This window comes from Carcharhinus amblyrhynchos, chromosome 6 (genome assembly GCF_965287045.1).
Source record: "Carcharhinus amblyrhynchos chromosome 6, sCarAmb.v2.hapA, whole genome shotgun sequence".
Classification (NCBI taxonomy): Eukaryota; Metazoa; Chordata; class Chondrichthyes; order Carcharhiniformes; family Carcharhinidae; genus Carcharhinus; species Carcharhinus amblyrhynchos.
Genome location: NC_137329.1, coordinates 94,072,651 through 94,098,068, shown reverse-complemented (window position 1 = coordinate 94,098,068; position 25,418 = coordinate 94,072,651). Strand labels below are relative to the sequence as shown.

Here is a 25,418-nt window from a genome sequence, read left to right as displayed (position 1 = left end):
TGAAGAAGTTCCTCCTCAACTCCGTTTTAAACTGCCCCCCCCCCCTTATCTTGAGGCTGTGTCCTCTAGTCCTGCTGTCCTTTCTGAGCAGAAAGAATTTCTCTACCTCTACCCTATCTATCCCCTTCATTATCTTATACGTCTCTATAAGAACCCCCTCATCCTTCTAAACTCCAATGAGTACAGACCCAGTCTATTTAGTCTCTCTTCATAGTCTAACAAACTCTTCATAGTCAACAGATGCAATGGTGGCACAATGGTTAGCACTACTGAATCACAGCGCCAGGAACCTGGATTCATTTCCAGCCTTGGATGAGTGTGTAAAGTTTGCATGTTCTACCTGTGCCTGCGTGGGTTTCCTCCATTTGCTCTGGTTTCCTCTCACAGTCCAAAGATGTGCAGGTTAGTTGGATTGGCCATGCTAAATTGTTCCTTAGTGCGCAAAGATGCGTGGGTTAGGTGGATTAGCATGGTATATGTGCAGGGTCACAGGGATAAAGCAGTGGGTTGGGCCTGTGTGAGATGCCCTTTTGGAGAGTCAGCGCAGACTCCATGGACTAAATGGCCCCCTTCTGCACCGTAAGGATTCTATGGTTATCAAATTTTGTATGAATTTACTGCAATAAATTAGGTCCTGAAAACAATCAGAGCTCAGTGATTTTGAGAGGATGTGGAACATTTCTTATTGCTTGATTCTGTCCTGTGACCCAAATACTCTGAAGAGCTTTCAAACATTTCACATTTGTGTGCATTTGCCTGAACTCCAACCTTTTCCAAATGTTTTTTCAACCTGTTATCATGGGTCTGACTGTTTGAAACTGAAATAAGTATATAAAATCACAACTATTCACTGTATTACTTGCAAAATTTGATTCATTCGCCCCTTAGAAAATTCTAGGGGTTGAAGCAGCACCAAATGGCAGCTTATGAAACTAACACAAATCCATGCGTGTATTAATAGTCAAATATGACAGAGACTAATCATCTAACTCAAGTTGTAGCCATGATGTGGAGGTTCTGGCATTGGACTGGGCACAATAAGAAGTCTCACAATATCAGATTAAAGTCTAACAGGTTTATTTGGGATCACGAGCTTTCGGAGCACTGCTCTTTCATCAGGTGAGTGAATGATTAAAGAGCAGTGCTCCAAAAGCGCGTGATTCCAAATAAACACATTGGACTTTAACTTGGTGTTGTGAGACATCTAACTCAAGTTGTAGATTGACATTTGTCAGGTCTAACTTTGCCAAACACAAAGGATTTGTTCACAATGTTGACAAGAAGCCAGATTTTTTGAAGGTATCAGGTGGATTAGATTCCAGTACCTGATTTGCAGTTACCTTATAGTCACCATATGTTCATATGCTCCAATCTGATTTTGCTAGCACTACTTTGGGAGTAGCCCAATTACCTTCTTCTACTTTAGAGATGATGTCTTCCATCTCAATCAGTTCTTTTTTCTCATTTAGAGGGACACTGGATGAAGCTGGCAATAAACTGGTCTCACGTACCTCTGAACCCCTACACTAGCTTTATACCCTTGAATCAGCTTGTTAATTTCAATAAACACCAGCAAGTCTGCAGACCTGAGCCAGCAATGCCCATGTCCCATGAAATTTTTAAAACCTTGGTGATCACATCTCTTAGATCGCAAATTTTGCATCTAGACTAAAAAGCTTGGTCCAATTTAACTTGAATGGTAACTGATTTCTTCCTAACAAGACTGGATTTTCACTCTTCACAACGATGATGGGCAATTTGCACATAGCTCCTTGTATGGGACTGGAACTTCATAGAAATCATAGAAACCCTACAGTGCAGAAAGAGGCCATCGAGCCTGCACCGACCATAATCCCACCCAGGCCCTACTCCCATATCCCGACACATTTATCCACTAATCCCTCTAACCTACACATCTCAGGACACTAAGGGGCAATTTTAGCATGGCCAATCAACCTAACCTGCACATCTTTGGACTGATATAGTTGCTTCCAGAGCTTTGCCAAGTTGATGTTGACACAACTTTTCCCGGTATAGCGATTCAGGAATCATGCTAACTGATCAGCCATGTTGACTTCCATGTTTACCACAATTCCATTCAATGTTACTTAGACTATAATGCCCTGCGAACTTACACCGGACAGCCTTGTGCCTCTGATTATATCTGTCCCAACCAACCCTTCATCACCCTCATTCATCCTGTTCAACAATTATTTGCTGTTTCCGCCAGCCAGTTTTCTCTGTTTACATTCTTTTGAGGTTTGTGAGGTTCGCCTTCTTCACGCATTCTGCCTTCACAAATGGACAATTCTTTGCCGAACATTGGCTTTAATATTGGAAACAGGACTTTTTCATACTTCTGCTCCTGTTAACTGCTGTTGCAGGAGCTTGTTTACTTAGCTGCATATGAAGTGCCACAAAGCTATGAAACAAGACTGGCAAAATGGGAACAGCCAGCTTCTGAACCATAAATTTGTGTGCTCCTTTGATTCCATTCTGTTTGACCTTCCTAAATAATGTTAGTGAGGAACAGGCAATGAGGGGTGATAGTTATCCCTCATGCAGCAAAACATATGTTTAGCTAGAGTGTTTAGCTGGGGTGTTTAAGATAGGACTTATGACGGCCAAAACACTCGGCTGTAAGTCAAGTTGGCACTAAACCCAGTTTGATGTCATGATCTAAAGTTTAAAGTTTTAATTTCATTTACTAGTGTCACAAGTAGGCTTACATTAATGCTGCAGTGAAGTTACTGTGAAAATCCCCTCGTCACCACACTCCAACGCCTGTTCAGCTACACTGAAGGAGAATTTAGAATGGCCAATGCACCTAACCAGCACATCTTTCAGACTGTGGGAGGAAACTGGAGCACCCGGAGGAAACCCACACAGACACAGGAAGAATGTGCAAACTCCACACAGACAGTAACCCAAGCCGGGAATCAAACTCAGGTCCCAAGTGCTGTGAGGCAGCAGTGCTAACAACTGTGCTGCTGTGCCGCCCTGATCTGCCCACTCTGTACATTACTGGCATACATTGAACACATTGGTACTAGCATCTTACAATCATGGAGTGATCTGCAGCCTGGGTGTAGTACCAGCACCATCTTACAAACTTTGGACCTCTGCTGCACCAGCATCAGTGGTGCCACAGAGCCACATACAGTGGCAAATGCCTTTCATTGAAATATAGAAACAGGAGCAGGCAAAAATCATTCAGCCTTTTGAGCCAGCTTCACCATTCAATATGATCATGGCTGACTTTCTATCTCCACATCACACAGCATTGTCCCCATGCTCCTTGTTGCCTTTAGAGTCAAAAAATCTATCTACTTCCTACTTGAACATTTAAATAGATATCCTCAATTTTACTCTTTAATTTGCTCATGCACAGCTCATACTTTTGGTGCGTTACAGTTTGAACATAAAGACAAACAGTGCAAATTCACTGACACCCTCATTTTAATTTTTGAACCTCCCCTGCTTCCCCGGCAACATATTGTATGAGCTCTTCCAGGTATTTTCACAACTGGAAAAAGGGATTGAAATGTTGGCATATATCAGTCCAAGGCTGGCACAACTTCTGGATGGAAATCGTTTGAACTGCTAAATCTAGAAAAGCTGCATACACTTGAACAAACAATTCGAGATGCTAAACTTTAAACAACTTTCACCATGAATATGCAATGGAGGCAGCTTGCTGTTTTTAGACATGAGATGACACCTCGAGCACATTGCTGACTCACAGCTGAAAATGTGTCCAATGTCAACAGCACAGTTTGTGATTCACTGATACTGTAAACAGTATAAGATTCCAAATATACTTTATGAAGACATCAAAACTTTGCCGGAAAACAGTGGTTTAAGAAACAGGCCTCACATCAAAACAAGCTTGTCAAATGTTCAAGATGGGAGCGACTTAAAGTTCAGAGGGAAATAAAAAAAAATTTCCCCAGGACAATTGAGGAGAATTAAAATTGCTTCTACATTCTGGAATGGTCCTCTTTAGAGGGTAATTAAAAGAAACAGATCTGTAATTTTATTTTTATCACTGAGAAAGCTTCTGAAACTACTCGAAGGGTTGTGAATCTGTGGAATTCACTATACCAAAGTGCTGTGGATGTTGGGACAGTGAGTAAATTTATGGAGGAGTTAGATAGATTTTTAATTCGTAATGGATTGAAGGGTTATGCAGAGAAGGCAGGAAAACGGGGATAAGGAGCATATCAGCTATGATCGAATGGTGGAACAGACTTGATGGGCTGAATGGCCTAATTTTGCTCCTATGTCATACGAACTTATGAAACAATAGTCACACAAGCAGATGTGTTAAGTCTCAATTATGTGGAATGAAAGTCACTCATTTTGGTATAGACGTGAATCAATTCTATCTCAGAGGGACAGGGTTAGATCGTTCAACCCCTCATATCTGTTCTGTAATTCTGTTTGATCCCGATTGAGCTGCATCTCAACTCCACTTACCTGTCTTTGCTCCATATTCTTTGCAAACCCCAACAGAAACAAACATTTACCAATCTCACTCTTGACAATATCAATTGGCTCAGCATTCACAAACTTAGAAGAGCATGTTCTGGACTCCCATTAACCCATAGTGTGCGCTTCCTCATCTGACTTGTAAATAGCACAGCCATAATTTTAAGATAGTGTCTGCTACTTCGAAATGACACACCACAGGAAATCATTTCTCACTACCTACCCTATTATTTTAGATAATTATTATTAGATCATCCCTCAACCAACTAAACATAAATTTTTCAGCCAGCAGGATTTGGGAGCACCAGATTCTCTGTCCTCACTTGCAGCGACAACGGGGTATAAATGGCCGGAACATTCCAGCCAAGAAATATAAGTTTAAGCAACATGTCCTCATAATTTAACTTTTTAAGCTCTAGTAACGTTCTGATAATAAATCTGCACTGTATCCCCTCTTACGTCAATATATTATTCCGGAGGTTTGGTGACTATAATTCAGCTGCCTTGAGATAAAGGTTCACATTCCTTTAGCTTTGTTGATTAGTTTTTGTACTTGTGCACTGGCTTTCAGTGATGGTACACATACACACTGCAACCTCTTTGCTCCTTCTCAGCTCTTGTTTACCATTGAGAAAAAAACATTCTGACTTGTCTTTCTCAGATCCAAAGTGTTAAACCCCTCATTAAACTCCATCTGCACTTTATCTATGTGTAAATTTACTGAAAATCTGAGGCCCCAGTACTGGGGATCCTTTCTTGTCACACCTCACCAAACTGCAAAGGTGCTCCAAATTTGCTCTCTCTTCCTCCCATGTCACAAGGTTACTTACAATGCCATATGTTTTCATTTGAGTAATCTCTTTCCAAATGCTTTTTGGAAGCGTGTATAGACCTATCCATCATGTTAATACGTTCTCAAAAATCTCACTTTGGTCCTAAAAATAACTCTGAATATTTACTTGTTGGCATCAGATTTTGCACTAACAGAATACAACATAAAGACTACGGGCCGGATTCTGCCACGTCGCCTTCAGCTGGAACCAGCTGCAGTGAACGGAAATTTGGCTGAGCGTCAAATTTTCTGTTCTCGCTGGCAGCAATGGCAGAACATGAACAGCCAAAGAATTCCGACCTATAAGTTACAATACTTATTTCATTTATGAGAAAGAGCTAAATGGCTTTGCTTCACTGATATACACTTATCTCCTCATGTTTATGATGTTTAAGGTCAGACTGTTGGAATTGTCGACAAAAATTACTATTGTAGAATTCAAAGAATGCGAAGTTCGATTTGTTTATCATCTGACTTGAGATAACAATGCTATGTAACCACCATATGACTGAGCAAAACAGCACAGACGTTTCAACTTATGGGAAAGTGAATGTTAATTTGAACGTGTTCGATAAGGTGTCTAAATATATTAGCAGGCACGTGATTAAGTTCCACATCAAAGACATCTAACAAAAATGAGAGTGCATGGAATTAGAGGTAATCTGTCGACATGTATATGGAATTGGTTAAGATGTCAGGGACAAGGGTGGATCTAATGGTTTTATACTCCATTGAGCAACATGCAACTATTGGTGTTTCCAAGGGATTTGTCCTGGGGTGTTGGCTTTTCACTAGACATAGGGATACTTATAAATTTGTATTTCCTGATGACACCTGGTTAGGTGGCATAATTAATAGTGTAAACGAGAGCAGAAAGTTGTATAAGAACAGCAATAATTAAGTGATTGGGAAAATCTGTGGGAGATGAAGTTCAAAAGTTTATTTATTATTGTCACGAGTAGGCTTACACTAACACTGCAATGAAGTTACTGTGAAAATCACTTAAGTGCCACACTCCGGCATCTGTTCGGGTACACTAAGAGAGAATTTAGCATGGCCAATGCACTTAACCAGCACGTCTGTTGGACTGTGAGTGGAAACCAGAGCACCTGGAGGAAACCCACGCAGACATGTGGAGAACATGCAAACTTCACACAGGCGGTGACCCAAGCCAGGAACTGAACCTGAGTCCTTAGCGCTGTGAAGCAGTAGTGCTAACCGTTGTGCCACCATGCCACCCAGTGTGGGGAAACATGAGGTCATTCACTTTAGACCTAAAAACAATAGATCAGAGCATTTTCTAAAGGGTGAGAAGCCACGAGCTATATCGAGCAGTGGAATTTGGGGCCCCAAACACAGAAACACTTGGAGATAAGGAAAAGAGAGGACAGGAAAAGAAAGAGCAAGAAGTTAAGCAACAGATACATCAAGCCCTGCATTTAGAATTCTGAATTCAGTTCCGGACACTTTCCCTCAAAGAATGTCCTGATCTTGGAAGGAAAGCTATTTAATTTGATTAACACCAAGGCTAAAAGGGTTACATTCTGGGCACCGCAGGGGCTGGTGTGTGTTATAGACCCTTACAATCACATTTTGATTTAATATTTTAAGTATCCTTTGGACTTTGGTTTCTGTTCGGGCTGTCCCCCCTTCCTTTTTGGGGGGCTGCCCCTCTTAATTTGTCCTTAAGTTAATTTGAGTTTGTTTACTTGTTGGGTCGTCAAAAGAACTACATTATCAGGACATACAACATTGACTGGGCTTGTTTTCCCTTGAGTAATTAAGATCAAGGGGTGATCTAATTCAGGTGATTAAAGGAGTTAATATGGTAGATAAACCGCAACTATTTTATCTAGTGGGGAATTTAGAAACAGGTGATTTAACATCAAACTTAGGGCTCCAGTTTTCAGGGGTGATGTCAGCAAGCACTTCTTAGGACAGTCAATATCTGGATCTCTCTCATAAAAAGCTCTTGAGACTGGGGGGTCAATCAAAGATTTAATAACTGAGTTTGTTAGATTTTTGTTAGGCATAGATTAGCAAGGTTTATAGAATCAACTTGGGTAAATGGGATTAAGATATAGATCAAAAATGATCTAGTTGATCTGGCAGAACAGGTTTGATGGACAGAATAGCCTATTCCCGTTCACGTTCCTTTGAGATTTATAGAGGAAATACATATCACATTTTGTCGAGCTCACTCTAGGTTCAAGTTTAACAAGAGAGAAATTCATGACCTCCGACTGATATAGAGCCATAGAATCCCTACAGTGGAGAAGGAGGCCATTCAGCCCATCGGATCTGCACAGGTCATCAAACCGAGGCCCTATTGTCCTAGCCCCATGTATTTGCCCTGCTAATCCCCCGATCTACATATTTTGGGGCATTAAGGGGCAATTTAGCAAGGCCAATTCACCTAACCTGCATATCTTCGAGCACCCTGTGGAAACCCATGCAGACACCAGGAGAATGTGCAAATTTCACACAGACTATCACCTTAGGCCAGAATCGAACCCAGGACCCTGACACTAAATGCCACCCTATATTCCATTTATTACACATAGAAAATCAGTAGAAAATATTTCAATATTAAACATCCCAATATGCTTCAAAAGAATGTACCAGTGCAATGTTGTCAAACAGTACTGCATTTGTGAAAAATGTTTTATAAATTAATGGCTTCACAATGACATGACTTTGCAAGGACTATTCTGATGGTGTTCTAATGGCAATGCATGCAGTGCTGCTTTGAAAGGAGTGCTGTGGTGCATAGTGTACTTATTATCACTTTTGTTTCCCAGGTTTGAATAATTTTCCAAGATATTGCCCTCTCCCTACCCACCCTGCATGGCACCTGCATCTAAGATGAACAACACAGATGAACAATAGGGCAAGTAACAGCAGCAGGTGACGTGTAAAAATGGCCATCCTTAATCAATGTGATGGAAGATTTACCAAGGCCACGAGACACTGTTAAATACTGAAAAGATGTTAGCTGCCTCTATTTCAAGCAATTTTGTCAGTAATCAAATGAATCTATGGTGATGTTATGAAGCTATTTCAAATATTGCAATTATTTTAAAAATATCCATTTTCAACACGCAGTATAAAAAATGATCACAAAAATATATGAACATTTCAAGGAATTGGACATTACTGTCTCTCTCCAGTTTCCCCCTGCAATGTAAACCTACAGGAACAAAATTGGGAGTTGCCAAAATCAATAACTAAAATCACTAGGTACTTGGGAGAGAACTAAGGGCTTTAACCCCAGTTGCACCTAGCTGACAGGTGGTTGCACTTTCAGCAACAATAATCACACAGAAAAGAAGGGCTACTCACAATCAATTCGAATTTGCTCCATTTCAGTCACCTCTGCTATTGACTCCTTCAGCTCTTCCACAAACTTCTGAAGCTCCTCTGAACTCTGGGCACAGAAACTCAGCGCTTGCTTCTTCTCAGAGCCAGAAACAGATGATACCAGGGTGATCCCATGAGGATAAACTAACAGAGAAAAATTGGAGCTATTAACACAGGTAAACGCAAACCTTTGTTTTTAGTTTGCTCATTACATCTTCCAAGTTGGGAGGACAAATGACAGCATCAAAAACAATTAATCTTGACTCACACAACAGATTGTAAAATTAACAAGGACTAAAGAGGAAGTCTAGGAAGGTACATTTTTATAATTAGTGAGGTTGAGATGAAGTTTAACTTTCAGGTGATGGTGATTAGAGTGCAGGAGATAAATGTGCCAGGAATTGCAAAGATAATTCTGTTTGGGTTTTAAATTTACATTTACTACTCATTAAATTTGTTCACATCACATCCTTGCAGAGGAACAGATAGAATCATAGAATACCGACAGTGCAGAAAGAGACAAATTATGTCTGCACTGACTGTTACATAGACTCACTCCATAATCCCACATATTTACTTTGTTAACCTATATATTTTGGGTCTTTAAGAGGCAGTTTGGCGTGGCCAATCAACCTAACTTGCACATCTTTGGACTATGGAAGGGAACCGGAGCACCCGGAGGAACCCCACGCAGACACAGAGTGAACGTGCAAACTCCACACAGTCATCTAAGGTTGGAATTGAACCTGCAACCCTGGCGCTGTGAGGCAGCAATGCTAACCACTGTGCTGCCCCTGAGGCACACCCAAATTTGGATGTCATGAGCTGCTGGTGTCTGCTAGACGTATCCAGGCATCTTAACTGTGGAGAAGGCTGCATTGTGGTGGGTTGACCCTGGGTAGGGAATGGGAGTGGGGGAAATGAAGCATTCAGGAATGTTGGGGGTGATCAGTAGGAGGGGGAAGATTCAGATCTAAGAGAGATCAGAAGGAAGGTGAACCTCTGCACCCCAAAGCCCCAGCTTGTCCTAAATATTCTACTTTTAAAAATTTTTGATAACAGTCTCTAAGCCCTATGCACACACCAACCTTGCCAGAAGTAAGGTATATTCAAGGCAGCCCACTGCTGCAATGGACCCAGCAGATTAGAAGCCCCATGTTCTTTACATTCCTGAATTGTACAATGGCAAAATTGAGACAAAGACCAGGAATGGAAACTTTGGAGCAGCAGCCAGAAATTCCAGGCTACAGGTGGAATTTTCCCATTTGGGACTAAGTCCTGCGGTGGGGGGAGGACAGGTGATTCCCTCTGCAGAGACCACCAGGAAAGCACGTCATACCTCCTGGCCCCAACCTCATTAATTAAGGGTGTTCTTGCTAATAGAGGGAGTATAGAAAAGGTTTATCAGACTGATCCCCAGGATGGCAGGACTGACGTATGAGAAAAGATTAAGTCAGTTAGGATTGTATTCGCTGGAGCTCAGTAGAATGAGGAAGGATCCAATAGAAATCTATAAAATTCTAACAGGAATAGACAGGGTAGATGCAGGTAGGCTCCCAATGTTGGGGAAGTCCAGAACCAGGATTATTGTCTAAGGATATGGGGTAAATCTTGTAGGACTAACATGAGGAGAGATTTCACCTAGAGAGAGTGGTGAGCCTGTGGAATTCACTACCACAGAAAACAATTGAAGCCAAACATTGTGGCTGGGATTTTACCAGTTTGCTCCACCCATCAATGGGCAGAGCGAGCCAGTAAAATCGCACAAGAACAAAGAAATTAGGATCACACCCGAGTACTCGGCTGTCGCGATTTTCAGCCTCTCACCAGAAATTTCAGGAGGCTGTGCCTGGTTTAGCCAGTGCTAACCATATAACCGATGGCAGAATATGGATGTTAGTTTGTGATGTCAGCACAATCAAGGCAGACATCCCTTGAAAGAGTAAAAGAAAAAGATTGTGCTGTTCTCCCAAATTTGTTTTATAACTTTCCTATGAAACGACCTGGAGCATTTTATTACATTAAAAACTCTATGTAAAGAAAAGTTGCTGTTGTTTTCATTTACATTCTGGAGGAGTAAACAAAGGCCACTGATCTGAGATCGCCTGTTTAACACTGTCAGTGAAAGTCAAAATTATCTCCAGATTTTAAAATTGAGGGAAGGGTAAACATAAGCATCTGTTACTCCAATCTTAATCCATTGATCACATTCTCAAAGACTGGGAATTGCAATCTAACAAGACATAACGTATGAAAAATTTAGGAACACTTACACTCAGTCTCAAACAGATGAATTTGCATTCCCAGAAGGCCAACAGACTTGTAAAACGTGTAAGTAGCAGAACTTTTCTTTTTTGCACACAGTTTAAGTATCTGCAAGTAATAGAGCATAGCACTTTAAACTGAGTCTTGCCAAAGGGAGCACGTAATTCCATACCACGTACTATAATGAGTGAGTTACATTGGATAATTCACTGCAGGTAAACAGGTGCAATAACAGGGGACAAGAACAGAAAAGGACACAGCTCACCATAGGATGGGCCTCATACCCTTAACTGTGATAGAATCCAGAACTCAGCCTTTAAAAGCAGATTGATAAGTATGTATTAGCAATTACTTGGTATTTTCACTCCCTGCTGGATAGCTTCCACATATACATTGGACAATGTAGAAGGGAAAATTTCCAATTCATGTAGGATCATCATGCATACATGGTGATGATGCAGCCAAATGGTGGATTGCATTGTCAGCTACATGCAACTACAGTTTGGTCTTGAGTTATGGAGCCCATATCAACAGCTCACAGTACTTCACTAGAAGCTCAAATAATTGCCATTGAGAGTCTGAATTGCAACATCTCCCTAAGCTTGTTTCAGGGTGTTGATGGTGTGTTTCATCAGGAGGCATGGCTTTGAAATTGTTTTTTAACTGGTCGGCGCAACATCGTGGGCTGAAGGGCCTGTTCTGCGCTGTAATGTTCTATGTTCTATGTTCTATGTTCTATGAATGTACCTCACCTGAACTTGACTTCCTGACATGAGTCTAGAGCCATGTGTGCAGGAAAGAGTCCTGTTCCCAGGCAGTCAGTCTATGATCCAATTGAGAGGACATATTAAGGACTGGCACAGAATGAAATTATCATGGCAATGGGCGGGGATGGCTGGCACAGACCTGCATGATGCAGGATGCCTTGAATGTAATCACCTGTGAGTTGCATATTCAGTGAGTGAAAACCCTTCTTGTTCAGCTATGTTTTGAAGTTGTGCGTTGGAAGCTAAATGATGCCCAGCACAACTGTCACCTATTTGATTCAGACATGCTTGGCTGATTGACTAATGTTTCTGATGACACCAACTTCAGCCTGGAATAAACATGAGGCATCAAAAGAAAATCAGATTTAATTTCTCATTTTTGAGTGCTGTATGGTAACTTGTAGGTCTAAGCTCACATATAAAGTACAGTTCTTTGGACAAAGGTTCTTGCATGAGCAGAAATGCAGCCAATCCAAGAAAAGGAAGGAATATAATGGTGCTTTTTCATGCAATGGTGTAATGGCTTCAATCAGGCCTACTGGAATATGAACTCCCTGATTAAGGAGTCAATTGATGGGCCAATAGTCTTTTCCTTGTATTTAACCAGGAGTGTCAGTTCCTCTGGCATTCCCAAAGGTAGACTGCTGACAGATAGCACTGTGTACTGTTGTTGGAATTGTAAATAAAGGGACATTGGTGAAGGGACTTCTGCCTCCAAAGACTTATTACAAATGGTTACGGCAATCTCATTAGGCTTCAACCAATATTTACAGCACCAATACATTGAGAAAATGTAATGACTAGCTGGAGTATATTCATGTCTACAATGTTTGCTTATTCAGGAATGTAGTTATTAACATTCATTGCTATACACTATTAAAGAGCTCCTTACCACGACAAGGTCATTAAACAGAAAGACTTCTCGTTGATGAGCTGCCTGCTTCTGCATTTTGTTAACGTCCATGACTTCAAAGAGCCGGCTACAACAAACCAACCGCCGGTGGGGGACAGAGAGGGCCTGAGAAACCACCAAACAATGAGTTAATTCTGGAGGCTGGGATGAGCATTATCTCACATTATGTTAGAAATTAGCAAGTGACTGCCTGGACAAGAACCATTCGATAAAGGAGGCTTGAACTCACTAAGCATGGAGAGGCGATGGCCTAGTGGTATTATCACTAGAAAATAGAATCCAGAATAACTCAGCTAATGCTCTGGGGACCTGGGTTCAAATCCTGCCACAGCAAATGGCGGAATTTGAATTCAATTTTAAAAATCTGGAATTGAGAATCTACTGATGACTATGAGATCATTCCTGATTGTCAGAAAAACCCATCTGGTTCTTTAATGTCCTTTAGGGAAGGAAATCTGCCATTCTTGCCTGGTCTGGCCTACATGTGACTGCAGAGCCACAGCAATGTGGTTGAATCTCAACTGCCCACCAACGGCAACTAGAGATGGGCAATAAATTCTGGTCAGCCAGCAACACTCGTGTCCCATGAATGAATAAAAAGCGCTGTGGGTTCCATCAATATAGCCAAATGTGAGTCCTGAGGCAGCATGGTCAAACGGTAGGACCACAACAGTGATTTAACCAGCAGCAGCCAAATGGGTCAGTCCCACTAAGAATTAATTTAGCTTTGACTAGAGAAAGGGAAGTTCAAAGTTTTAAGGAATAGACATTATCCAGCTGAGAAAGGAAAATGAAGCTGAGAATCACTTTGTAAGAAATATATTTACACCTGAATCCAAATAAATGGTTCATATCTTGTGGTTGAATCGGGATTATATTTGGATTAAGTATATTAAGAGTTTGAATTCATATAGCATCTGTCATATCCTTCATCTCCCAACTTAATCCACAAGCAGTGAACTATATTTTAATCTAATCATTGTTGTAGCAGAATGTGGTGACTGATTTGCACATGGCAAGGATCACTTCCCTCCTTTGAACATTACATGTGATATTTTACCTTCATCAGACAGAACACTCATTTCTCTCAGGATCCCCATAGAGACTGATAACATTTAAAAATAAATTTGAACTTGCAGTGAATGATTGAAAGGGTCATGCAACAACTGTTTAAGTTTTAAGGCTTCTACTGTAACAAAAACTAAAAACAACATTGACTAAGTGCCATTTCAGTCGGTAACTTCTATTCTAAATGACAAGACCCCCCATTTAACTTTTACAATATCCTTTGGATATTACACTGTCCCTTATGTGGACATTTCATTCCCCTGGTTGAAGTCTTAAAACTTAAACAGTTGTTGCATGACCCTTTCAATCATTCGCTGCAAGTTCAAATTTATTTTTAAATGTTATCAGTCTCTATGGGGATCCTGAGAGAAATGAGTGTTCTGTCTGATGAAGGTAAAATATCACATGTAATGTTCAAAGGAGGGAAGTGATCCTTGCCATGTGCAAATCAGTCACCACATTCTGCTACAACAATGATTAGATTAAAATATAGTTCACTGCTTGTGGATTAAGTTGGGAGATGAAGGATATGACAGATGTTATATGAATTCAAACTCTTAATATACTTAATCCAAATATAATCCCAATTCAACCACAAGATATGAACCATTTATTTGGATTCAGGTGTAAATATATTTCTTACATCTTTGCAATATTGCAAATACTTGGGTATAAAATTCAAACTGATGTAACTTTACCTATTAGAACACTAACAATGCTCAAGGCTCAGCTGCTTTACCAATTATACCTGCTATTTGCCAATACAATAAGATCACCACATTGCAAAGAAAAGAATTCATTATACAAAGCACTTTCAACATTTTATCAATGTACAAAGTCAAGTGTTGCTTATTTTCCAAATGTAGATTTCTGGTTGTTACATTGAAGTCTACAGAAGTTGAAGGACTGATTAATTGGCTAGAAAGCAAAAAGAATGTATTAGATGTCTTTACATGGCTCATAAAATGTTTTTTGAACGGTTGATCCTTTTTGGTTTTTAAGCCTAGACTGGACTCTAATGGTCGGAGTCAAATCCCATGGGCAGGATTTGATTCACGAGCATTGGAAGGATAATGATCTCAGCTGTTCTATTTAGTGTTGGAATAGGAAGTTTGTAAATATTGCAATAGAATTGAACGAGTCAAAATTATTAACTATTAGAAATTGTATGAACGTTTGTGGCATCTTGATATTTATGTCTCTCAAATCACATAAATTGCTGTTGGGTACTGAAAATAATATTCCGTTCTCCACTTTAATCTTCCACCAAAAAATTGCCAACTTCAACAAAAATGTTTTTGCTTTCATTTTATGGACACCACAGAGAGAGTGTTGCAAGATCCTGGGACAAGTGGAGAGCTCATCCTTATGTGAGTGTGAGGAAGAAATACAATTACACTCTGGAGAGGGTGGCCTATTGATTTTTGATCTACAAAAGGGCCAAATATTATGAAGATTAGACAGGGAAGTGGCATTAAGAGCACAATCAGATCAGCCACGATATTACTGAATGGTGGAGCAGGCTTGAGGGGTTTTCATAAATTTTTATGACTCAATATTGGCAGAGGAACGTGTTCATTTCTGTCCTCAAGTGTCAGTATCACGCACTCTAGACCAACTGGGTGAATGCAGATTACAGTTCCATTTACTACAACTTCCAAAGAGCATCCCAACCTATTTATATATAGTGTTTTGTTGCCAAAACAGCCTTACAGCCCTCACGGGTGAGATTAGCATTGATTAATTGAACAATACGGGTAGTTTGAGGCTGTGAGCTCATGCTGAGAATATAGACTGACATTACTTTAAATTCATCTTACTTAGAATCCTTACAGTCAACGGGGATTCAGAAATGGTCAGAGAAATTACAACCGAACAGGAAAAAGGACCCTGGAGAGGATGCAGAGGAGATTTATTAGGATGGCAATAGGGACTGGGGGTTTTTGGTATGAGGAGAGACTAGAGAACATGGGGTTGTGCTCATTAGAACAGAAAAGGTTGAGGGAGATTTAATAAAAGTTTTCAAAATTATGAGGTGTTTTGATGGCACAGAAGAGAAGAAACTGTTTCCACTGACAGAAAGCTCGATCATCACAGGACATTGATTTAAACTAATTGGCAAAAACAGCAAGGCTGCGGAGGGGAGAAATATTTTTACACAGTCATGATCATCTGGATTGTATCAGCCGAATGAATAGTGGAATCAGGTTCAACAGCAACTTTCAAAAGGAAATTGAATCACTACTTCAAAAGGACTAGATTTGTGGGCTATGGGAAAAGAGCAGGATTATATGACCAATTGAATCGTTCTTTTAGAGAGCTGGTGCAGACACAATGAGCCAGATGACCTCTTTCTATAATCCCTGCTTCTTTAACCATTTGTAGTAAAATATTCCATGGTCTTATAAATTCCCAGTGTAAAAATATTCCCTGTAACTCCCCATTTTGTTCTTCCGGTGCTAATCGTCACTGTTAGCAATTTACCAATCATTGGAGATAACTTTTTATTGTCCTTCTTCTCTTGATAAACCTTAGTTGGCACCTTTCTTGACTTTCTCTCTTCCAACAAAAAAGACCCTGGCACTGAAATTCCATGAGGATTCTCTCAGCTTTCTACTGTAACTCCATGGGAGAGATCAGCAGACCCTGAGCGTTGTAAGCATTGAAGGACTTCATAGACTCCCTACAGTGCACAAGGAGGCCATTCGACCCTTTGAGCCTGCAGCGGCAACAATCCCAGCCAGACCATCATTGCTATTGCTCCAATTGTTCCGCCATTCCCCACTAAAGTCACAGCACAAAATTGGAAAAGCTCCTGTGGAATTTTCATGCCATTACTTTTATGGCTCTTTATATCTGTAACCCTGAATTTCAGATAGCAGTCCAGTGAGTCTTCACTAGTGGCACAGTGGTTAACACTGCTGCCTCACAGCACGAGGGACCCAGGTTCGATTCCCAGTTTGGGCCACTGTCTGTGTGGAGTCTGCACATTCTCCCCATGTCTGCGTGGGTTTCTTCCAGATGTTCTGGTTTTCTCTCACACTCCAAAGTTGTGCTGGTTGGATGCATTGACCACACTAAATTCTTCCTTCGTATACCCGAATAGCCCTGGAGTGTGGTGACTAGGGGATTTTCACACTAACTTCATTGCAGTGTTAATATAAGCGACACTAATAAATAAACTTTAAAAAAAAAATGCCTGCATGGTTCGAATAATCTTCTCTTCAAGGGATGATGACCATTTCATCCAGTATTCCAGTCAGTGACTTATAGAGACAGTCAGCTTTCTTTCTGTTACTATTCAACGTCTATGTATAAAACCTAGAATCACACTGGTCTTTTATGGTTTGTTTCCTGTTCCCCCTTTTCCGATCTACCAAAGTTCCCTCTGAAAATGTTCGTATGTTCTCCCCCGTGTCTGCGTGAGTTTCCTCTGGGTACTCCAGTTTCTTCCCACAGTCCAAAGATGTGCAGATTAGGTGGATTAGCCATGATAAATTCACTCTTAAGTGTCAGGGGGATTAGCAGGTTAAATGCGTGGGGTTACAGGGATAGGGCCTGGGTGAGATGGTTATCAGTGCAGACTCGATGGGCCAAATGGCCTGCTCCTGTACTGCAGGGATTCTGTGAGTCTATGATGATTCTTTACCTTTCTTTTTCCCTTTAAGACACTCCTTCAAACATACATCTTTGATCAAACCTTTGAATCTGCCCTAACACATGTGACTCGGTGTTACATTTCACTTGAGAACACTCCTGTGAAATCCTTGGTTGCATTGCAGGCAGTGTACAAATGAAAATCCTTGTTGTCGACTAAGGTAAACTAAATTGAATAAGATTTCCAATGGGTAATCTGCTGCAAAATCTGATTGATCTGCCACCCTCAGAATGCCTATTGGTTGGCATGTCTGATCTTTGCAGCTGGTTTGCTGCTGAATGGATGTGTGGGAAATGATGAGAATGTGCTGACAAGTTGTTCAACAGCCATTCTGAGGGAAAAAGTAAATTTAACAGCAAAATTCACTATAGACATGAGTATGCGAATCATACCTTGAGCAAGATGTTTTATGAAGGATCAGGAAATGAAATATGCTGAGAGAAAGCATATTGCCTCGTAGTATACTGAATTTCAGAGTGCAGTTTGCAAAATTATTTAAAGGATAATTTAAACTCCAAGGCCTTCTGGAGTCTCCCCAGTAAAGATCAACAGCCATGCTGCAGCCAGCCACAGGGATAGCAGTGTGTAGGAGTACTTGAACAGGCAACAGCACAAATAAGTTAGGCACTGACGGAATGCAGAGTGGGTATTAGTTAGTATTTGAATGCAGTGAAATTATTTCCGTTATATATTTGCAAATACAGGAAAGGGAGAGAGAATCTGGTGAACTGGTGCAATGACAATAATCTCTTCCTCAATGTCAACAAAATGAAGGAGATTGTCATCGACTTCACGAAGTGTAAAGGAGTACATGCCCCTGTCTAAACCAATGCAGATGAAGTAGAAATGGTCGAGAGCTTTAAATTTTTAGGTGTCCAGATCACAAACAACCTGTCCTTGTCCCTCCATTCTGGTACTATCGTTAAGGAAGCCCACCAACCCCTCTACTTTCTCAGGAGACTAAGGAAATTTGGCATGTCTGCTACGAACCACACCAACTTTTACAGATGCATCATAGAAAGCATTCTTTCTGGTTGTCTCACAGCTTGGTATGGATCCTGCTCTGTCCAAGATCACAATAAACTACAAAGGATCATGAATGAAGCTCAGTCCATCATTCAAACTAGCCTCCCACCCACTGATACTGTCTAGACTTCCCGCTGCCTCGGCAAAGCAGCCAGCATAATTAAGGACCCCACGCACCTTGGACATACTCCCTTCCACCCTATTCTGTTGGGAAAGAGGTACAAAAGTCCGAGGACATGTACCAACCGACTCAAGAACAGCTTCTTCCCTGCTGCTGTCAGACTTTTGACTGGAACAACCTCACATTAAGTTGATCTTTCTCTACATCCTAGCTATGGCTGTAACACTATGTTCTACACCCTCTCTTTTCCTTCCCTATGTATGGTATGCTTTGTCTGTATAGCACACAAGAAACAAAATATGTATACCAATACATTTGACAATAATAAATCAAATCAAATTAAATTATTGCACTAAGAAGGGGCCATATTTAGCAGTCACTGAGTTTATGTCCCAGTGCCACTGTTCACTCCCTAGTGATAGATTTTGATTCTGATGATCGTATAAAGTAGGAAATGGTGAATTGATTTCAATGTAAGTTAACACTGGGGAAGATGCCAATTCACCCTCACCAATCTTACACTGTCGCACAAAGGCAAAAATCTCCCACAAACTCTTTTTCTTCGGCGAGATTGTTTCTTCAGCTCTCAGACAGACTATTGGGAGGATTAGCACACAGGAGTCAGGCATTTCATCTTAAAGGTTAAAGAGAAAATTCTCAGCCGGCCACATAGCGGGGAATTTGAGAAAAGCCATTACCCAGATAATTGCTACTACAGATCATATACCGCAGCAAGATATCTATTAAGAGGACGTACGGAAAGAAAATTCCAGAACAGCTCTGCTTTAATGCAGGCTATTATTCCTCCAGTTAGAACTGAGATACAAATAGTCAACAAAATTCCATGAACTTACTGCTTTCATCCCCACGATTGATTTTTCTACCTTGGTCACATATGTCACATGATCTTCATTGGATTTCAATTCTTTCTGTTGAATTCGTTCATAAATACCAACAACCATCGCACGAGGGATGTCCACTCCATCATCCACACCTTTTTAGGGCGTAGGAAGGAATGAGAAGAGAAAAATAACAGATTAAAAATATCTTGTGAAATCAAGGTGGACTTAATTTGTGTTGCCTTAGTACTTATTTGGAGCCGGCGCATGTTGAGTTGGCTTGAAAATTAAAAGCAAACACATTGGCCATGTTCTACTGTTCCTCCTACAAGGCTCCTCATCATCACAACAACTGGCATTCAGGCAATGATTGAAAGGACTATTGTTTTACATTTAAACATTTAATTGTGTTCGCAGCTCACTTATTCCATCGGAAGAGGGGGTGGAAGGAGGAAGATCGGACACAAGCAGGAGTCGGGCAAATGATTCCAAACAGTTGAAAGTTAATGACCCAATTCCAAGTGATGGGTAGGGATGTTTTCCCATCCAATTTTCACTTTAATTTTCAGCACTCACTCACAGTGGAGCTAAACCCAATGTTAAAATTAACTCTAGTTATTAAATCCAATTAAAATACCACTGTTAAAAAATCTTATATCCAAATCTTGTCAGTCAGAATTCTCCTAAGGGTGGCTTTATGGCAGTGTTGTCCTTATGGTCACAAATAAACCACTTCTGACTTTCTGCATCCTCCTTCCAGATCCCTACAGAGCTGCCTAGAAGCCAGAAAACTATCCTCCATTTTGACTTGTTATTAAAAGTGATGGTGTTGCACTTCAACTCCAAGAGCTGGTTAAAGGAAGACATCAAGAATAACAGAAAAAGCAGGATTCCAACAATTAGCAGGGGCCCTCAAACCTGCCAATGAGTCAGTGGGGAGGCTCTTGCACAAGATATTTTAATTACTGTGTTTTTGAAATGACTGTAATCTCCTTTTCAATGTTCCACTATTGGTGACAGTGCTATCAGCCGACAAGGGCCTAAGCTCTGGAATTCCTTCCCTAACCTCTCTATTTCTCTACCCCAACGTAAGATACTCTTTAAAAATAACATTATGGATGGGATTTTCCAGCCTCGCTCACCCCCAATCTGAAAAATCCCACGGATTTCAACAGATCTTTCCACGGTCCACCCCTTGCCCATTCCAATTCCTGTGGCAAGCAGCATGGTAAAATTCACCCCATGTCTTACTATGGTCACTAATCACCAGACAGCTCTTTGTGAGTGGCGCTGTGGCACAGTGGTTAGCACTGCTGTATCATAGCACCAGGAACCAGGGTTCGATTCCTGGCTTGGGTCGCTGCCTGTGTGGAGTGTAGACATTCTCCCCGTGTTTGTGTGGATTTCCTCGGGATGCTCAGGTTTCCTCCCACAGTCCAAAAGATCTGCTGGTTAGGTGCATTGGCCATGCTAAATTCTCCCTCTACCCGAAGAGGCACCGGCCAGAGTGTGGCAGCTAGGGGAATTTCACAGTAACTTAATTGCAGTGAGCCTTACTTGTGACAGTAATAAATAAATTTTAAACTTTAAAAACTTCACTACAAGGTTATTCTGTTTTATTGCACAATGTTACATCTAAAATAACATTCCTTCATGAGTACCCCAAAATACTGATCTTGGAAAATTATCCTGAGTGCATTCCATGAACATGCCCTCCACGTAACTACTGCAAATTTGGTTTGTCCAGTTTATATGAAGATTCAAGTCTCCCATGATTGGTGTAATAGATGCGCCTTGGCTTTACTCAAGACAACTTGTTCAACTCGCTTTGCCTACCACAAGAGCTTCTGCTAGTCCTCAAGGTCACTTTATATGATAAGACCAGATAGCTTCAGTTTTGACATAATGGCAAACACGGCCTCATATATGGGTAGGACCATGACATTCTCAGATATGTAATGCCATCTTCTCTTGCACCAACAGTTAAATATTGCTGCATAACTGGTACTAATGAAGGGCAACTAGGGAGGAGGGGGGCATCAACATCACTTAAAATTCCAAGACCACAATTCAATGAGTTATTAGGTATCATAGGCAGATGTACAGAAAAGTCTGTCAGAGAGGGGAAGCTATTGAATTCATTCTGGTAAGAGAACATAGGTATATCTAGTGGAGGCTCATCATACAACATTTCACCTTCATCAGGTTTCTTGAATGATTGCAATGCTTCTAACTATCACCCATTTTATTTTCAAGGGAATATGTCACTGTTCTCACAACCAAACAAGCTCTTCTGTCTGTCACATAATTGGGGTTGCCTTGAAAGAAAACTCAAGCTACAGGAGAGCAATGAGACTATTGTTCATCCAAGGAGAGGAATGATTGACCTGAGGCACACAAAGTAATAAAAAAGGCTAATGGGGCACTGTCCTTTATTTTGAAATGACCTTAATATAATACATAAGCTGTATATAGAAGAGTTTCTAAGGACATTGGTTGCAGAGAAAGACACTGAATATCCGGCATGAAAACATTGGTCTGCAGGCATAGAAAGAGTGGCTACAACAATAAGTTAACAACAATAATGGCAATAGTGGCTTTACAATGGCTATTCTGGCTGAGAGTTAAGCATACTGGAAATTTTGGATTTGTATATAATTTATAGATTAAAAATTTATAGATTAAAACCTGATGCAGGTCATAAAGAGGCTTTGTGTGGGAGTTGTGATCTGAAGCTTCCCTGATAAGAGAAGTTGTTTACATTAACTGAGACAATGTGACTCTGCTTTATAGGGCTGCTATGAATGGTACATGTCAAACGAACTCAGCATAATGGCATCGTTCAAAAGTAATTTCACTGGATGTTCGAGCCATGTGATTTCTGGTTACACAACTGGCTGGATGACAGAGAACCTTCTGGGAGTGAGTGTAGAATTGTAGATAAAGAGACATGTGAGTCCTTTATTTGGTAGCAACAACACAAAGAGACCAACATTTGCAACAAGACCTGTACTCTGAAGGGTGCTTCAGGGGAGGAGAAGATAGATTCAATATCGAGGATATTTCTTGGCCAAGGTTTCCCTGAACTCAGTAGTATCTATTTTCAATTAAATAGTTAAAGTTGACGTTCAGTTAAAGTGCAGTTTAAGAGTTAAAGTTCAGTTGAAAGTAAATGTTCAGTTAGAGTTAAAGTTCAGTAAAGAGTTAATGAGATATAACTGTTTATTTTTGAGTTGATACTAGATATGTTAAATAAATAATTGAATTACTGTACTTGCTTGTCTCATTAAACTAGAATGCTTATAAGATGTATCAATTAAAGCTGTATAACAAATCCAACTAGTCAGTGTCGGTGTTTATACTCAACACAAGTCTCTTCCATTCGATCTCAATTATGTCAGCCTTTCCTAATGTCTTTCTATTACATTTTCTCCAATGTACTTGTCTAGTTTCCTCCTGAACACATCTGGGCTACCTGCCTCAACCACCTTTGCAATAGAAAGTTCCATATTGTCACCACTCTGAGTAAAAACATTCTCATTTGTTCTAAGGATGTGGATGTCCTTATTAGGTCACCATTTATTGCCCAAGCCTAATTGTCCTTGAGAAGGTAGTGGTGAGCTGTCTTCTTGAACAGTAGCACCATGTGGTGTAGATACATCCACAGCTTGTATAGGGAAGGAATGGTCAGGGTTTGCAACGTGATCGGGGCCACGGGTTTGCAACGTGGTCGGGGCCACGGGTTTGCAATGTGGTCGGGGTCACGGGTTTGCAATGTGGTCGGGGTCACGGGTTTGCAATGTGGTTGGGGTCACGGGTTTGCAACGTGGTGAAGGTCAGTGTTTGGAATGTGTTCATGGCCCTTCGACTTTGGATTCTTGCACAAGTAGAGACATTCTTTCCATATCTACTCTAACCACTGCATTTATACAGTCTTCTTTTAATTACATCCAAGTCTAAGTCTTCTCTTTCCTGAAAGGACATGCTTTAATTTGTCCAATCTTGTCTCACAGTCATAATCTCTTAGCTCTGATACCAACCATCTAACTCCTTGCTGCTCTTTCCCCATTACGTCTATCCCTATTATAATATGGAGGCAAGAAGCAGTCTTCCCCACATCGGCAGTACTTTGGACAAGTTTGACACACTGTAATTTCATTAACTTACTGTTCTACTCACCTAAAAATGAACCTCAGTGCTTTTTGGCATTTGTAATTGCTATGTATGCTATGTAACTCCTGTATGCATCAGAAACATGGACAATGTACAGCAAATACCCCATATCCCTGGAGAGATCTCACCAATGTTGCCTCCTGCAAATCCATTGGCAGGGTATGCATACCAATGTGAGCATCCTCTTCCAGCATTCCCAGTATTGAGGCACTGGTCACACACGACCAGCTGCAATGGGCAGACCACATCATTCGCATGCCCGACACAACAAATGATCGACTCCCAGCTCCGCAATGGGAAGCGATCACTAGGAGTGCAGAAGAAACACTACAAGGACACTCTGAAAGCCTCCCCAAATAAATGCAACATCCCCACCAACACGTGGAAATCACTTGCCTTAGAACGCGTGAACTGGAGAAGAAGCATCTGCGAAGGTGCCAATCACCTCGAGCGCCAGCAGGTGGAACACGTGGAGGTCAAGCGGAAAGAGAGCGCAGAATCCAGAGCGTCCATCCCACCTCATTAAACACTGCCTGCCAAACCTGTAGCAGAGTCTGCAGCCCCAGGATTGGACTACTCAGCCAACACACAGCCCACCTCCCTGGAAGTGATCCTTGACCCTGAAGGACCGCTGAAGAAGAAGAATTGCTAGCTAACCTGCGATATTACTTTTAATGATTCGTTTACCTGTCTCTCCCGAGTTCTTTGCTCCACAACCCCATTCAGTTGATTATTTTCTAAAGTGCACGTGATGTTTCTAAATTTCCTACAGAAGAACATCACATCATATTTATCTATCTTAAAATTAATTTGCCACCTAGCTGCCCACTCTGAATTTTTTCTAATCTCTTTTATTATGTTGCATTCTTCCTCAGTGTCAGCTACACTCCCAGTTTGATATTGCCTGCAAATTTTGAAATTGAGTTGCTTGTTCTTTCATCCAAATCATTGATGTAAAGGATGAACAGCAGTGATTCCTGCAGAATCCTGTGGAACACTGTTTATTACCTTCCTCCAAAGTGAGAATTACTCTTTACCCTAACTCTATGCTTTTTATATTTTAAAGTCAATTTGCTATCTATTCAGCTATTTGTCTCCGGACTTCACATACCCTAACCTTTGTCACCTAATCTGAGACCTTTTGGAAATCCAAGTATATGTCAGTGATTATGAGGGAATCTGCGCTTCAAAAGTGTTTTTTTTTAAGTTCCCTGAAGTAATCGCTATTAGAAGATGACAGAGTGTTGTTTCCAGCGAGATAAACGGCACGTTTCTCTCCAGTTTTCTCTCTATATCTTACCACACTGTCACAAAAATACAGTATTTCACACCCTCATGTTGGGAGGTGGGCCTCAACACGCTGGCACAGCTAGGCTGCACTGAGGTGGGGCGACTGAGAGTGCCCCGTTCAGACCAAACAATGACATCTCCCCCACCCCCAGCTTGGAGCCTGCACTACCACCCAATCCTCCCCCCAATCACAGCTGGTATTCACCCCTGGGTATCAGAGCTGGCACACACCCACCCCCCCCCCCGCTCCACCTCACACAACTTCTCACCCATCACTGGGCTCCTTCCTCTCCCCCACCAAATAGTTAGTGCTGAAACCTGCTTCTCCCCCCAAACATCAGACTGCTTCCTCCCAACCAAACAGCCATAGCCAGCATTCCCAGCTCCTATTTCCACTCCCAATCACCACCAGAAATAAATTAATTACGCCCACAAAATTGCCCCGGCACTGCCCCGCAAAGGTTAACACTATCAACAAGGCTGGCATGGGCAGGGTGTCAACCTGACAGTGCCAACCTGTGCCAAGGGGCATTGCCAGGCCATTGCCTGACATGTCCTTCTCTCCCGGGGTGGGTCTATACTCAGTTTTATGCCCCTGTGAGGATTCCCAGGACA

General features: G+C 41.2%; 1 protein-coding gene across 3 annotated transcripts in view; it reads right to left on the bottom strand.

Moving 5' to 3' along the window:
* The window catches only part of LOC145344127 (IQ motif and SEC7 domain-containing protein 3-like), a 436,903-nt gene that overhangs the window by 67,338 nt on the left and 344,147 nt on the right, over positions 1 to 25,418 (bottom strand). For all 3 annotated transcript variants that reach the window (XM_080190991.1, XM_080190994.1, XM_080190992.1), the window contains exons 8-11: positions 19,356 to 19,495; positions 12,608 to 12,733; positions 10,957 to 11,056; positions 8,666 to 8,827 (exon numbers count right to left, since the gene is read on the bottom strand). In XM_080190991.1, the coding sequence (XP_080047117.1) occupies positions 8,666 to 8,827; positions 10,957 to 11,056; positions 12,608 to 12,733; positions 19,356 to 19,495 (528 nt within the window). The remainder of the gene's footprint in view (positions 1 to 8,665; positions 8,828 to 10,956; positions 11,057 to 12,607; positions 12,734 to 19,355; positions 19,496 to 25,418) is intronic.